This window comes from Eucyclogobius newberryi, unplaced genomic scaffold (assembly GCF_026437365.1).
Source record: "Eucyclogobius newberryi isolate DKJ021-1_F unplaced genomic scaffold, fEucNew1.0.hap1 SCAF_13, whole genome shotgun sequence".
Taxonomy (NCBI): Eukaryota; Metazoa; Chordata; class Actinopteri; order Gobiiformes; family Gobiidae; genus Eucyclogobius; species Eucyclogobius newberryi.
In genome coordinates, this window is record NW_027315757.1 from 34,186,263 (window position 1) to 34,202,000 (window position 15,738).

Here is a 15,738-nt window from a genome sequence, read left to right on the forward strand (position 1 = left end):
AGGAGCATGAGGAACATGAGGAGTATGAGGAGTATGAGGAGAATGAGGAGTATGAGGAACACGAAGAATATGAGGAGTATGAGGAGCATGAAGAGCATGAGGAGCATGAAGAGCATGAAGAGCATGAGGAGTATGAGGAGCATGAGGAGCATGAGGAGTATGAGGAGCATGAAGAGCATGAGGAGCATGAAGAGCATGAGGAGTATAAGGAGCATGAGGAGCATGAAGAGCATGAGGAGTATGAGGAGCATGAGGAGCATGAGGAGCATGAGGAGTATGAGGAGTATGAGGAGCATGAGGAGCATGAGGAGCATGAAGAGCATGAGGAGTATGAGGAGTATGAGGAGCATGAGGAGCATGAAGAGCATGAGGAGTATGAGGAGCATGAGGAGTATGAGGAGCATGAAGAGCATGAGGAGCATGAAGAGCATGAGGAGTATGGGGAGCATGAGGAGTATGAGGAGCATGAGGAGCATGAGGAGTATGAGGAGGATGAGGAGCATGAGGAGTATGAGGAGCATGAGGAGCATGAGGAGTATGAGGAGAATGAGGAGTATGAGGAACACGAAGAACATGAGGAGTATGAGGAGCATGAGGAACATGAGGAGTATGAGGAGTATGAGGAGAATGAGGAGTATGAGGAACACGAAGAATATGAGGAGTATGAGGAGCATGAAGAGCATGAGGAGCATGAAGAGCATGAGGAGTATGAGGAGCATGAGGAGCATGAAGAGCATGAGGAGTATGAGGAGCATGAGGAGCATGAGGAGTATGAGGAGCATGAAGAGCATGAGGAGCATGACATGAAGAGCATGAGGAGTATAAGGAGCATGAGGAGCATGAAGAGCATGAGGAGTATGAGGAGCATGAGGAGTATGAGGAGTATGGGGAGCATGAGGAGTATGAGGAGCATGAGGAGCATGAGGAGTATGAGGAGCATGAGGAGTATGAAGAGCATGAGGAGCATGAAGAGCATGAGGAGTATGGGGAGCATGAGGAGTATGAGGAGCATGAGGAGCATGAGGAGTATGAGGAGCATGAGGAGTATATGAGGAGTATGAGGAGCATGAAGAGCATGAGGGGCATGAGGAGCACGAGGAGTATGAGGAGCATGAGGAGCATGAAGAGCATGAGGAGTATGAGGAGCATGAGGAGCATGAAGAGCATGAGGAGTATGAGGAGCATGAGGAGTATGAGGAGCATGAGGAGTATGAGGAGCATGAGGAGCATGAGGAGTATGAGGAGCATGAGGAGCATGAGGAGCATGAGGAGCATGAGGAGTATGAGGAGGATGAGGAGCATGAAGAGCATGAGGAGTATGAGGAACATGAGGAGCATGAGGAGCATGAGGAGCATGAGGAGTATGAGGAACATGAGGAGCATGAGGAGGATGAGGAGCATGAAGAGCATGAGGAGCATTAAGAGTATGAGGAGCATGAGGAGCATGAGGAGGATGAGGAGGATGAGGAGGATGAGGAGCATGAGGAGGATGAGGAGCATGAGGAGCATGAGGAGCATGAGGAGTATGAGGACCATGAGGAGCATGAAGAGTATGAGGAGCATGAGGAGCATGAGGAGTATGAGGACCATGAGGAGCATGAAGAGTATGAGGAGCATGAGGAGCATGAGGAGGATGAGGAGGATGAGGAGGATGAGGAACATGAGGACTATGATGGCGGGTGTGGAGCAGGAACAGATTGTGTGCGTTTCCAAGGCGGTCTTTCCATTTCAATAACACACAATCAAACCAACGCGAATGAGCTTCATCACCGCCAGAGCGACTGCGGGACAGAAGACGTCGGAGAGGCGGATGGCGGCGCGCGCGTGTTCGGAGCGTGAGGAAGGTGCGTGAAAGAGGAGAGCGAGGCGCAGGCACCGAGGGGGCGGGGGTGTGTGGACCGCGCCGCGTACGGGACCCACAGCCAGGCGCCCCGATTGTGCTCCGCTCGCATCATTTGGGGAGGTGAGGACAAAAGGAAAAAAACGGGTATCGGCAGAAAGGCCCGGGCTCCGCGTGTCGTGACGGGCCCCTCGGGGTTGTCTGGACTCAAGGCTGAGGGCAGAGCGGGGGAGCGGTCGACTGGAGCCGGGGGTTTCCTGCCACAGCCGCGGGGATTGTGTCACAAAACAGCCTCTCGCTCTTCCAGGGGCCTTGTAGTGCTACATTCCAGGTACGTGTGCGTTAGCTGCGGCTCTCGCTGCCTCCACCGGCCCGGGCTCTTACAGCAGCAGCGACGTCATGATCGTTCCTTTGTAACGCCATAACATCAGGCCGGTTGCCAGGACAATGTCGTTAGCTTAACGCGTCTACATTAAAGCTGTGCATTAGACGCACATCTGCCCCGCTCCTCACCTCTTCAGGAGCCTGGCGCTGGGGGCTAACATGCTCGCACTAGCTTCCGTGCGTGTTCGCTGTGCGTGAAGCTATATCTGCTGTGCTATTGTAATAAATACAAATAGCTCCGATGCTAACGCACCAGACGCGCTCTCGAGACGTTCTAAAGTAAGCGACTCGCGCCTTTCATGTGTAATAGAGGCTACTGTCGGCTACAGCTAATGTTACAGGGCTAAACTGGGCTGTTCAGCTGCTAAATGTAATGCGTACATGTTGCTTTTGGCTAGTGATGCTAAGTGCTTAAGGTGCTGTGATGTGTTTTAGTTGAATAAACGCGTTGTGGACATTATGATTAGTGTATTAGCATGTATCAGCTCCATGAAGCTACTATACCTGTGTCAGTGACGTTACAGTGCTGTTGTGGTACATGCAAGAGGCCGACTGTTTCTACTCTGTTTCTTCTCTGTTTCTTCTCTGTTTCTTCTCTGTTTCATGTGATAAATGGTGATATGATGATATGAGATGAGGGGAGAATGACCTGGCCACATGCTATGTTTACATCTATATTAAATGCTTATGTTACAACAATCATCCGGTAAAATACAGTTTGTAGCTTCATTGTTGCAAACAGCCTGTTCAAGTTGAAATGAGGGGAAAGTGTAAACAAAGCAGACACATGAGTTTCATGAAATCAGCAGATCAGGTGAAAATGTGGCTTCAACTACAAACATGAATTGTCTCAGACCAAGTTGCAAACACAGCAAAGGGAACACAGTTCTTTTGTTACTTGACTTTTTAATTAACTCTAGTAATAACAAGGTTATAAGCAGGTTGGTTGCTTTAGTCCAGTTGTAATGACTTTTACTGTACTTGTTTACATGTCTTAAGAGTGACCTTGACTGATTGACTGCCTCAGAAAAATAATTTCAACATATCAAATTGATTTATATTCAAGACACTTCTTGGGCAAGTATTAACAGTCTTTATTGTAGAAAGTGCAGGCTGAAAGGGCCCTGTGCCATTGTTTGTTAGCAAAAGTTATGATTATTGTCCAAATACATTTGTCATTTTAACGTACTTTCCTAGGTTGTTTCCTCATTACAATAACTTAATGTTGGGATGAGTGATTTTACATATATTTATGATAGTATTTTTTCATTTGCTGAACTCTGTAACTGTTGTTGTTTTTTTAGATTTAAAATAAGAGTAATCTGTGCTAATATATTTTATAAATTATGTGTTTGCAGAAATGTGAGGCCTTCTCGAGGAGGAGGACTTGTACGTGGAAACACTGAAGAGGGAGAAAAAAAGAAGCTTGACTGAACTTGAAGTGGAATAAATGGATTACCCCCTTTGGGAAATTGTTGCTATGGAACCAGGTAGAATTAAATGACATTCAATATCAAAAGCGAGCTAGGACGGCTAAATGCTCAAGACACAGAGGAAGATTCTAAGTGCTCAGTTGGAAAAAGTGCGACTCTTGAATATGGACCAAAGACTTCTGCAGTCTAGATGAACGATGCAGAAGAAAGAACAATGAAACGAGAAACAATTTCTGAAACATAGGGACCAAGACAAATATTTTCTTTCATAGTGCTTCTTCGTTCAACAACTCAAGTCATGGAGTTTTTTCCCCTGGGAGTGTTTTGTAGAGGGCTGTACTATGATCTGTTGACTCAAGTTACTACATTGTGCAGCTCACATTTGTGTGAGTCAGGTCATGGTAAACATGCATATGAAAACCACTGATGGATTGCTTTTCAGAATGCTCAGTGCCGTAACTGAGTCTCTCTTTTTGCACAAGATGTTGTTGGAGCAGAACATTGTTCAGTCCTAGCTCTTCTTGGTGGAAAAAATATTAAAGCAAAGCCTGTACATCTAACAACTTTGAAGTACCACACGCAGTGCCAAAACGTGTTCAGGCTGATTATATATTGTTTTTTTGAGCTAATGAGTGACCTTATTAAGTGAAAACACTATGACATAATCCATTACCTTTGGACTGATACAAGTGCCCCGATCTGCCAGCCTTTATTGGTCAGTGATTTATTCTCCACCTCTTTTTGATCCCATACATTCCTTGCTATAGACTCTTAAAAGACTTCTGTGTTTATTGCAAACTTGGAAAAAAGGAAAATGCAGAATTTTTCTAACAGCCCTGCTCCCTCCTCTCACCCCCCTGGATTTAGTGGAAGGGGTGGAGCAGGACCTCCCTATCCCTCTCAGCCAGCAGAACCCCAGATTTCCCCAAGGATGACAGATGATTATGCAGGGATGCAACAGCAGAGCCTGCACAGAGGCCATCCCCACCCCAGTCAAGCCAACCACATGCTAGCTTACAGCTCCAGGAACAGAGGAGCTGTGGAACTGCCACCAGTGCATGCAAGCATGCACAGTGGCAACTCTAATAACCCTTACCGAAAGGCTCCCATGGAATATTATTTTTCAGTTGGTGGGAAAGATAGGAGCAGGACAATGGGGGTTGGTTTTGGAACAAGCTTTGGCTACCCCAGTATGGATGGACATATCCCTCATCAGTATCGACCGACTGGATCTGGCTCTACAACGCCTGTTGGCCTAATGTCCCCTTATCCAGTTGACTATGGTTCCACTGCTGGTACAGGTGGAGTTGCTGGGACTGGTGCTTTCTCTCCTTCGCAGCAGTACAACATGGCTCAGAACCCTACAATGCAGTCAGTGCCAAGTTCTCAAATGCAACACCGCCAACATGGACAAACCTTTCCGTCCGTCCATCAGCAGCATAGAAATTACCCACAATCTGGTCACAGGATGGCCGCCCAGTATCCACAATATTCCCCACAAGGAGGGGGTTCCACAGGCTCATCTGGAATGTACAGCCCCCCTCCACAGAGATATCTTGATGGCGCTGCCATTACCGGATTTGATCCCAAAATCAACAGTTCTCCCAATGTCAATACAGCTTCAAACTCTGGTTCAGTTGCTTCTAACAATGTGGGTCCATTGGAGAATGTTCAGCAGAGTTACCATGCATCTAATTATGCTGGATATTCCCCACAGACACACTCACTTCACAAGCAAGCCACACTACAGCATCGCTCCTCTCAGCACAACTTAGGGGTAGGTTATGACAACTCACTGAAGATGCAGCACCAAGGCTCTTCTTCGGGCACTGTTTATGCTAAACATCAGCAGCCCTCCAATCCCAGTATACCTCAAACCACAGAATTAGCCAAATCCCCAATGCCTCCTAATGCGCAGCAAACCCAAATGAACCAAAACTTTAGTCCCATATCAAACCCCTCTCCAGCCGCTTCAGCTGTGCACTCTCCCAGTTGTAGCTCATCTCCTTCTCCTTTGATGGGGGTCTCAGAGGCACATGGAAACCCCTCAGGTCATGGCCCGTCTCATCCTCCTATATTAAACCCTCGTAGCAACCATGGTCATGCTAGGTTACTGCAGACCATACCCCAATTAAGCCCCACACCCAACTCCAATAGCAGCATTAGTAGCTGTGGCAGCAGTGGCAGTCACAAAGCTCACAGCATGACTGCGGTTGGAGGCAGTGTCCCTCCAGCAGCTCGCAATAAAATGGGTTTAGGTGCAGGGATTGGACAACAGGAAGAAATCTCCTCAGTTTACTCATCGTCTCGCAACAAAATTCCAGATTCTAGTCTAAATAGTCTCAATGCCTTGAGTTCCCAAGTAGCCAATTTACCAAACACTGTTCAGCACATGATTCTCACTGACACTGTGCTTTCTCAGAAAAGGGGAAGAGATGATCTACTTGCAGCATCACAACCAAGGAGCAGAAATGCAAGTGCCACCTCTAGTACTAGTACAGTTAAAGATGGCGGTGTGGGTGTAGAGATTGGTCCTGAAGAAGAACAGTTTTCTGAGGAGGAACATGGAAGGCTGAGGCAGATGAGTGGTGCGAGCAGTGGCTCAGAACCAAGTTGTAATCGTCTTGCATCTCAGAGTCAACTGCAGGCAAACAATTGCACCCAGGCAAAAGAAGCAGGCGAGTCAGAATCAAATATAGGAGAGACTGGTCCGAAACCACATTCACCTCCATCAATCTCCTGCTCTGTTCCTAACAGTATTTCAGAACTAGAGTCTGCATATAATGAAAATGGGGTTTCTCTCAAGAAAAACACAATTGTTAAAAATGAGATAATGAAAAATGCAACCGAGGGTGTGCGCAAAAAGCAGAAACCGAGTGGCCAAAACTTAGACATCAAAACACAACATAGCCAGGACAAAGAAAGCAAACGGCAGGCTGCATCCAGATTACAAAATAATGAGAGAGAAGAAAAGCACACATTGGAGGAGCAGCAAAGTGCCAGCAGTGTAGGGGTTATTGTGTCGGCTCGGTCTGAGGCAAGTCTAAATGAAAAGAACAAACAGATGCAGGAAAGCACTGAAGAGAAACAGTTACACTCAAGAGAACCCAGCAACCACAATGGTGATGAAGGTGTAGATTTGAGTCTTTCCTCCAATCAGAGATCACATTTAAGACAGCCGCAAAATCTGTCCCAGAAATATGGCTTCCCTGAATCGACATATGGCTCAGATTTGTCGACGAAGAACAGGGGAAGAATGGGTCCAGGGGGTGTAATAGAATCAAATTCCAAATATGCCGGGTACCAACAATCACAGACTAGCTTTGTTTCTATGCCTCCAAAAGACTCTGCAGCAGAGCCTACAACAAAGAGAGGACGAGGGCCCACAGCCGGTCAAGGAGATAACTCACAAATGCAGCAATTTCCAAGTCTCTTGCAGGAGGTACTTCAAGGCTATAATTTAGACCGACGTTATGGGAGACCAGAACAAGTATATCCTACCAATCTCCAAAATCAGTTTCAAAGCAGACACTCATACAGTCTAACTGAAAGTATTCAAATGCAAAGTAAAGTAGCTAATGCTCAATTGGGTAGTTCAGAAAAAAACATACATCCAAAACAGAGTAATGCTAAGGAGTCTGATTTTGCCGCAGAGGCCTCTGTAAAGTTAGAATCATCTGGTGCAAACTTTTTACAAAAAACACAAAAAAATGAATTGCGTGTGTCCAAAAGTACTTTGCCACAAGCTGCAGATGCTCAACAGCCACCACCAAAACATATAAACTTAGCTGACTACTCTCTTCCACAGAGAAAAGCACTCTCTCATATCTCCACTCAATCCTCTGCTGTACAGGAACTTCTTTTGCTAGAACCCGAGCCCCTCACTGGCAGTAGTGGTCAAGCTGAGCCTCCGAACCCATCCGGCTCTAGCTTAGCCCCCTCCGAGCGGCGATCCGTCATTTGTGATATGTCGCCCAACAGACGCAGCACACCTGAGAGGGACAGGGAGAGTGACAGAGAACGGGAGAAAAGTCAAAGTGGAGCTTCTGTAATTCAACAGCCATTTTCCTCTCCAGCATCAATCAATGATGTGAGTAAAAAGGAAAATGGAGAGAAACAAGTAGCGAAAGTGGAAGCTGTGCAAAAAGAGTTAGATGCAGGAAATTTCCTCCCTATTCACCACACTGACCTGTCCAGGAGAGGAAATGTGGATGCATCTCCTATGCCCTTACATGGCATCAACACTAATCCTTTATCCTCTGCATCAAGACACCAGTCCTATTTACGTGGGATAGATTTATCAACTGGAAATGCTAGCACTTTTCATGGATATACATTTGGGGACATGAGAGAGGGCATGATGCCGCGCAACACACCGCATTTTCCTTCTCACCATCCTTACCAAAATTTATCTGGACAGACCCAATGTACCAATAAACTGATTTACCCTCCTCACCCACGCCCCCCACTTCAACTGCCACAAGACATGAATGACTGGTTCAAGGCCATGAGCCGGACACCTAAAGATGTTCTGATGCAGCCTGGCTCATCTCCAGGAAGACAAAAGGTTAGCCATTTAGAGCAGAGACAAAGAATGATGTCACATCCTGACATGGCTAATGACCGATCAGCAATGCTGAGCTCTTATTATGATATGAAAATGTGGGAGGCCACACACTCGGGGAGAGATGGAGAAGCCTTCTACAGAACTCAACCTCCTTCTCTCGCTCCCCCTCCCCCACCTGTAGCTACACACAACCCTGTTCCCCCAGAAATAACTCAAATTTCCAATGCTGCAGAACTCTGTGCTTCAAGGGGACTTGCTGAGGAAACAAAACATCCCTGTCCAAATCCTACGACCAGCACAGCTAAGCTATCAGCCGACATGCACTCCCCTCCTCCCCAAACACAACGGCAAATTAAAGCGAGCGGTTCTGGAGACACAAATCCACTCATGTTAAGACGGCGCGTCCGCTCATTTATTTCACCTATTCCAGCCAAACGGCAACTCCAGGATACACCCCAGCAGCGAGCGGCCTCCACTAACTTGCATCACTCCCCTGGGACTCATACAGAAACAAGTCATCACAATGAAGATGACTCATCAAGTTCAGAAATGTCATGTCCCAGGCTGTCTTCTCCTCTTTCCAGGGAGAGCACCTATTCACAATCAATGTCTCCATCAACCAGTAACACTAAAATCACACCTCCAAGAAAGGGACGAGGGTTAAAGCTAGAGGCAATTGTGCAAAAAATAACACCAAATATTAAAAAGCCAGCAGCCAATAATGATGATGAGCCAAATCATTACTCTAGCTTTTCTCACTCAAATGAAATGCAACCACTGAATGACATACAGGACCAAGATCTGACCATTTTTCCAAAGGTTGGCGGAAGAGATGATGGTTACATGGATGAAAGTCACTCATTAAATGATATGATTCCGTTTCAAAGAGTTGATGAAGCTGATTCTCGACAGACGTCCCAAACAATTAAACAAAAAGACTTTGATTTTGGAATACCAGCATCAGCTTCTGGTGACAAAGAGGATTTCACTTTGCTTGGACCTTTACCACCACCGCCTCCTCTGCCAAGGCCAGTTCAGGGTTCACCGCCACCGTCTTCTTCTGCTCTTTCAGACATTCAGCATTTCACCAATACTTACCAACAACTTGAAACCAGAAGAGGAGAGCAGTCTGCAGCAAACCTCCTTCGACAGAAACTTCAGGAGTCTGGCATGGGGTTTGACGACTATCACGGCAGTGACTATTACGGAACCGCCCCTCCACAAGGACATATGCTGAGCAGACATCAGATGTCCTCTTCTAGATCCAGTATGTCACCACAGGATTTGAAACCACAAGACAGTTCTGTGCCAAAAGGCTATTTTCCTTCTGGTAAAAAGAAAGGCAGGCCCGTGGGGAGCGTCAATAAACAGAAACGAGCTCAAAGTCAAGGCCAAACTCCACCACAGACTTCATCTCAAGCTCAACCAGGAGCTTCGTATGGTCCTCCTGCCCTGCCTTCTGTAACTCCACCTGCAGCTATGACACCACAACCAGCACAAGACATGTGCAGCCCTGAGTCTGAAACGCCCCCTCTGCTTGAGAACAAAAACACCACTCCCCCTCCACTGGCCCCTCCCATTCTAACACAGGTACCCAAAGTTGATATGGAGAGTGAGGACACACAGCCAGAAACGGAGGTTAAATCAGTGCGGAGGAGACGCAGAGGCGTGAAGGATGAAGATGAACTTTTTGAAGCAGGAGGCAAGCAGCGGCAGAGAAGAAGAGGAGTAGCAGCTGTTACGCCATTACTGGCCAAAAATGACCCAGATGTACCTTTAAATGCTGGAAGGGGCCTTAGTAACCAAGCATGTTTGGACCCAATTAGGAAAGGGTCGTTTGTTCCACACATACATGTAGAGAATAAGGTCCCTGAGATCGGAGCTGTGTGCTCGATAATAAATGCAGAAGAGGACAAGATGAAAGGAGAGCGAAGTGCTGTCGGAGGGAAGGCCAGCGGTAGTGGAATTGATTCTCTCCTGACCTCAGCTCTTTCTGCTCAGTTATCTCGGAGAGACAGAGAATCAGAGAAAAGGGAGACAGATGAGGTGGAAACAACTCTTCAGTCAGGCAAAGCACTTCCTTCATCTGGTTATGTTATCTCAGGCCCTGTGATTACAGAAACCAATCACTCAGGCCGCTTGCTCTGCTGCCTCTGTCAGAAATGGGCAAACTATAAGAATCTAGGAGACCTCTATGGACCTTACTATCCAGCGGAATATGTTGCAAAGCTCCCCAAGAATCAGCCACAGGTCAGACAGTGTCAAACGCCAGCTGGCGCAAACAAAATTGGACCAAACTCAGAAACAAGCTCAAATGCTCTCAGCAGTATCCAAGACATACAGACAAGCGATGTTACGCCATTTACCAAACCTAACTACAGTGACTATCCAATCAGCCTCGACTCATATCTTAGCCGCACAGTTCAAACTGCCTTTCCAGCTCCGCCAGAGGAAATGATGCACATAACTGAGAGATTCAGCAGCGCTTCTCCCTTCCTCTCACCCAGCACCAATAAACCATCTCGTCTAAGCTGGGACATGAATTTTGACATAATGCATTTACCAGAACTCAAGAGAGAACCAGACAGTGAAATTGAGCAACAAAAGCCGGCCGAAGAAACTCAGGCGCCGCGACCTCAGCATAGAAAACTCACGTCGCACCCCCGCTTCAAACGACGGCACAAGTCCAGTGAGAAGAACCCCAGAATGGTGCCATCGAACAGCAAGGCCTCCCTGCCCTTCCAGCCCCCGCCTCCTGCTCTAGACTCCCTGGGGCCCCTGGCGCAGCTCGCCCAGCTGCCTCAAATGCCCATGGACCCGGAGGAGCTGTGGGTGCATGAAGCATGTATTGTTTGGACCAGTGGGGTGTATCTTGTTAGTGGAAAATTGTACGGCTTGCAGGAAGCGCTAGATGGAGCCAGAGAAACAGTGAGTTAACTTTGACTTTGTCACCTTACGTTTGTCATGAATGCTTTCAGTAACTTTGTGTTTTGCGTCTTTGTTTCCCAGTGTTGTTCCTTCTGCAACATGGTCGGCTCAACACTGGGCTGCTACAGTAAAGGCTGTACACTCCGTTATCACTACCTATGTGCTATTGAAGCAGGTGAGAAGAGAGATCTAACAATGGATCAGGGCTAATGAGTCTGTAGTGCTCATTAATCAAGTTATCTTTGTTTTATCCAGATTGCTCTCTGAATGAAGATAATTTCTCACTGCGGTGTCCGAAGCACAAGGTAAAGAAAGAAAGGTTAGTCACTTTTAATTTCAGCCATTTAAGTAAAAATTCACTCGTAACTTTTGATTAATATGAATTTGGCTGATTTGTATGTCCAGCAGTTTACCCCGAGCATCCGGCCATTCAAGTCTGTATACCTGGAGCAGTCAGAAAGAGGGTGAGAGAAGCAGAGAGGAAAGTGACCAGTTTGACTACGACAACTGTAAGTAAAAAAGTTATTTATAATCTAATTAACGAGGGACTAATATTTGAACGTTTTAACCCATCAACGATTGGCCATAAAGCTCCAGCATAGACTAAATGAATACATGAAGCTTCATTTGAAATATTAAATGCTAAGATTGTACTGCACTCAATGTGATTACACAGCTCTCTTAGAAAGAACAGTTTAAGCAGGTAGTTAAAAAAAAAAAAATATATATATATATATATATATATATATGTATATATATATATATATATATATATATATATATGTATATGTATATATACATATATATATATATATATACACTATATATTATGAATTACATTATAAATCAGAGATGTAGGTGGATATTACACCTTCATAGTACAGATTGCAGTACATACTATTGCAGGCTTAACAAAAAGAAAAAGATGAACTGTTATTGTTTGGAGGAATGTTCTCGTCGCTTATCAAGGTCAGCGGTTTGATCCCAGCTCTTCTTTGCTTCATGAGACATTCACACTCGTCCATCAGTGTTTCAATCAGAGCTGTTTTGCTGCCACACACAGTGAATAGGTTGGATCAGCTCTGACTGATGTTCTTCTGTGTCATTGTTTAGTGGAGGCAGCGTTTTCATTAGTGGCCCCTGGTTAAATGGACTCTTAATTTCTGGGCCTGAGGCTGTTTGTGTCTTTTCTGTTAAGACATTCCCATTTCATTTCTCACAGCGGTTGTGCTGCAGAGTACCTCAACGGCTGTACTAAGAGTGTGTTTGTGCCACTCCTTCTCACATTTAACTCCTTTGCAAAACTTCATTCAACTCTATGCTACATTGGTTAATTACATTCTAACAATACATATGCAGGTGATGCATTAAAAGAGATTTTTAGAGAGTGTGTATGTATATAAATGTATGTATGCTTAAAAAACGTTGAGTTTTTTAATGAAATGGAATGAAACAACTGCTGTGTTCTGTCCTCTTCAGGTTGGTTCGGTCTGCAGATGTGTGACCAGTGAATAGTTGATACTGCTCCAAACAAAAGCATCAGACTGGCACATAGTAAGAGAACAAGGGACTGTACTATTTCTCAACGGAATCTGAATCATTCACATCCAGGACTGCAAACTACACAACACTTTTACAAAAATACCTGTCCATGCAGGAAAACCCACTTGCAACACCGAGGAAAGGGGAACAATGCGGATCAAAGTGCAACAAAGAACATTTTTGTAATGGACACCGACTCTCCTTTGAGGCTTTATTTTTCACAATGCCCTTAAAGCTTTTGTTCATTATTACCCTCTGTATTGTCATGTAAACTTTGCTTTCAATTATTCTCATCATGTATTGGAGTTTGTTGCACCCGAAAATAGAACGCAGTATCCTTAAAGATGAGTATTATTTTATATTTGTACATTTATTTGAGTTCTTATGATTTTGTATCCTCATCAGTATTTACCTATTACGATGAAATGGATGTATCTGGCTTTTATTTAAGACATTACTTGGAGTTTTTACAATGTTCATTCCTGGAGAGGGAGGAGTCTTTTCGTGCCGATGGGACGTCAGGGTCGAGTTTTGCCACAAAGACATTATTGCCTTGCAGAATGGACTGATCTGTTGCCTTTCAAATTTCATGTGTCTGAATGAGAGGTGAGTGTGTGTGAGACTAAAGAAACTGCATATATGTGGATTTGAAAAGTGTTCTTATTTTTCACCATTGGGATTCCTACGGTACTGATCATGAAAAACACAAACGGACTCACGCTTATTTTTTAAGTACAATCGTGCAAACGTTGGGACAGTGTGTTTCCTGCCGTCCTGGACCGCTTTGATGGACTTTTGCCCCGGTGCAAAGATGTTACAAATGAAAAGTTATGGGACTAAAAGTGTATATGCTCTTGGACATCTCGTTAAGTAGGTGCGACGTTCATGTTAATCACCAAAATGTTTCAAGGAGTGCGTCTGACGTGGAGTTACAGAATCCATCCAAAAGAAGAATTGCCATACAACTTCAAAGTGGGTTTTTCATGGTGTTGTCTTTATTATTTTTATCGTTATTCTTGTAAAAAAAAAAGCAAAAAAAAACCCTGAAAGAAGACAGTGACGCTATCAGAACCATGCTGTATTAGAAACCTGTCAATATGTATATGAATTATGAATACACTTAAAATGCTTCAATGATGTTTCACTTTTGAATGATTCGTGTCAAATGTGGTTTTGACTGTTTGTCTTTTGTTCTCTAGAGGCAGTAAAGACAGACAGGAAGTGGAGATGGGGATGGGGGAGTGACAGGGAGAGAGAATACTGCCTCAGTCTGTTATGTGCATGACAGGTGAGCCACTGAGAGTGACAGGTGAGCCACTGAGAGTGACAGGTGAGGTGAGCCATTGAGAGTGACAGGTGAGCCACTGAGAGTGACAGGTGAGCCACTGAGAGTGACAGGTGAGCCATTGAGAGTGACAGGTGAGGTGAGCCATTGAGAGTGACAGGTGAGCCATTGAGAGTGACAGGTGAGCCACTGAGAGTGACAGGTGAGCCACTGAGAGTGACAGGTGAGCCACTGAGAGTGACAGGTAAGCCACTGAGAGTGACAGGTAAGCCATTGAGAGTGACAGGTGAGGTGAGCCATTGAGAGTGACAGGTGAGCCACTGAGAGTGACAGGTGAGCCACTGAGAGTGACAGGTGAGCCATTGAGAGTGACAGGTGAGCCACTGAGAGTGACAGGTGAGCCATTGAGAGTGACAGGTGAGCCACTGAGAGTGACAGGTGAGCCATTGAGAGTGACAGGTGAGCCACTGAGAGTGACAGGTGAGCCACTGAGAGTGACAGGTGAGCCACTGAGAGTGACAGGTGAGGTGAGCCATTGAGAGTGACAGGTGAGGTGAGCCATTGAGAGTGACAGGTGAGCCATTGAGAGTGACAGGTGAGGTGAGCCATTGAGAGTGACAGGTGAGCCATTGAGAGTGACAGGTGAGCCACTGAGAGTGACAGGTGAGCCACTGAGAGTGACAGGTGAGCCACTGAGAGTGACAGGTAAGCCACTGAGAGTGACAGGTGAGGTGAGCCATTGAGAGTGACAGGTGAGCCATTGAGAGTGACAGGTGAGGTGAGCCATTGAGAGTGACAGGTGAGCCATTGAGAGTGACAGGTGAGCCACTGAGAGTGACAGGTGAGCCACTGAGAGTGACAGGTGAGCCACTGAGAGTGACAGGTAAGCCACTGAGAGTGACAGGTAAGCCATTGAGAGTGACAGGTGAGGTGAGCCATTGAGAGTGACAGGTGAGCCACTGAGAGTGACAGGTGAGCCACTGAGAGTGACAGGTGAGCCATTGAGAGTGACAGGTGAGCCACTGAGAGTGACAGGTGAGCCATTGAGAGTGACAGGTGAGCCACTGAGAGTGACAGGTGAGCCATTGAGAGTGACAGGTGAGCCACTGAGAGTGACAGGTGAGCCACTGAGAGTGACAGGTGAGCCACTGAGAGTGACAGGTGAGCCACTGAGAGTGACAGGTGAGGTGAGCCATTGAGAGTGACAGGTGAGGTGAGCCATTGAGAGTGACAGGTGAGCCATTGAGAGTGACAGGTGAGGTGAGCCATTGAGAGTGACAGGTGAGCCATTGAGAGTGACAGGTGAGCCACTGAGAGTGACAGGTGAGCCACTGAGAGTGACAGGTGAGCCACTGAGAGTGACAGGTAAGCCACTGAGAGTGACAGGTAAGCCATTGAGAGTGACAGGTGAGGTGAGCCATTGAGAGTGACAGGTGAGCCACTGAGAGTGACAGGTGAGCCATTGAGAGTGACAGGTGAGCCACTGAGAGTGACAGGTGAGCCATTGAGAGTGACAGGTGAGCCACTGAGAGTGACAGGTGAGCCATTGAGAGTGACAGGTGAGCCACTGAGAGTGACAGGTGAGCCACTGAGAGTGACAGGTGAGCCACTGAGAGTGACAGGTGAGCCACTGAGAGTGACAGGTGAGGTGAGCCATTGAGAGTGACAGGTGAGGTGAGCCATTGAGAGTGACAGGTGAGCCACTGAGAGTGACAGGTGAGGTGAGCCATTGAGAGTGACAGGTGAGCCATTGAGAGTG

At 46.2% G+C, this 15,738-nt stretch overlaps 1 protein-coding gene across 2 annotated transcripts; it reads left to right on the forward strand.

The window, feature by feature from the left end:
* The first annotated feature begins 1,883 nt into the window (after positions 1-1,883).
* Positions 1,884-13,828, forward strand: tcf20 (transcription factor 20). 2 transcript variants are annotated; one of them, XM_072443723.1, is made up of 6 exons: positions 1,884-2,171; positions 3,583-11,152; positions 11,234-11,327; positions 11,408-11,471; positions 11,561-11,661; positions 12,632-13,828. In XM_072443723.1, exons 2-6 carry the CDS (start codon positions 4,472-4,474, stop codon positions 12,661-12,663), a joined length of 6,972 nt encoding a protein of 2,323 aa, XP_072299824.1. In that variant the 5' UTR covers positions 1,884-2,171; positions 3,583-4,471; the 3' UTR covers positions 12,664-13,828. The 2 variants fall into 2 exon arrangements, with proteins under 2 accessions (XP_072299824.1, XP_072299825.1); XM_072443724.1 differs by having other exon boundaries at positions 11,408-11,457.
* Positions 13,829-15,738: the final 1,910 nt, after the last annotated feature.

Bases quoted from the DNA above. Each gene is read 5' to 3' on its own strand.
- tcf20 (XM_072443723.1), top strand. From the start codon at position 4,472: ATGCAGAATTTTTCTAACAGCCCTGCTCCCTCCTCTCACCCCCCTGGA. The intron at 11,153-11,233 runs GTGAGTTAACTT...TTTGTTTCCCAG, and splicing joins TAGATGGAGCCAGAGAAACA to TGTTGTTCCTTCTGCAACAT. The intron at 11,472-11,560 runs GTTAGTCACTTT...TATGTCCAGCAG, and splicing joins CACAAGGTAAAGAAAGAAAG to TTTACCCCGAGCATCCGGCC.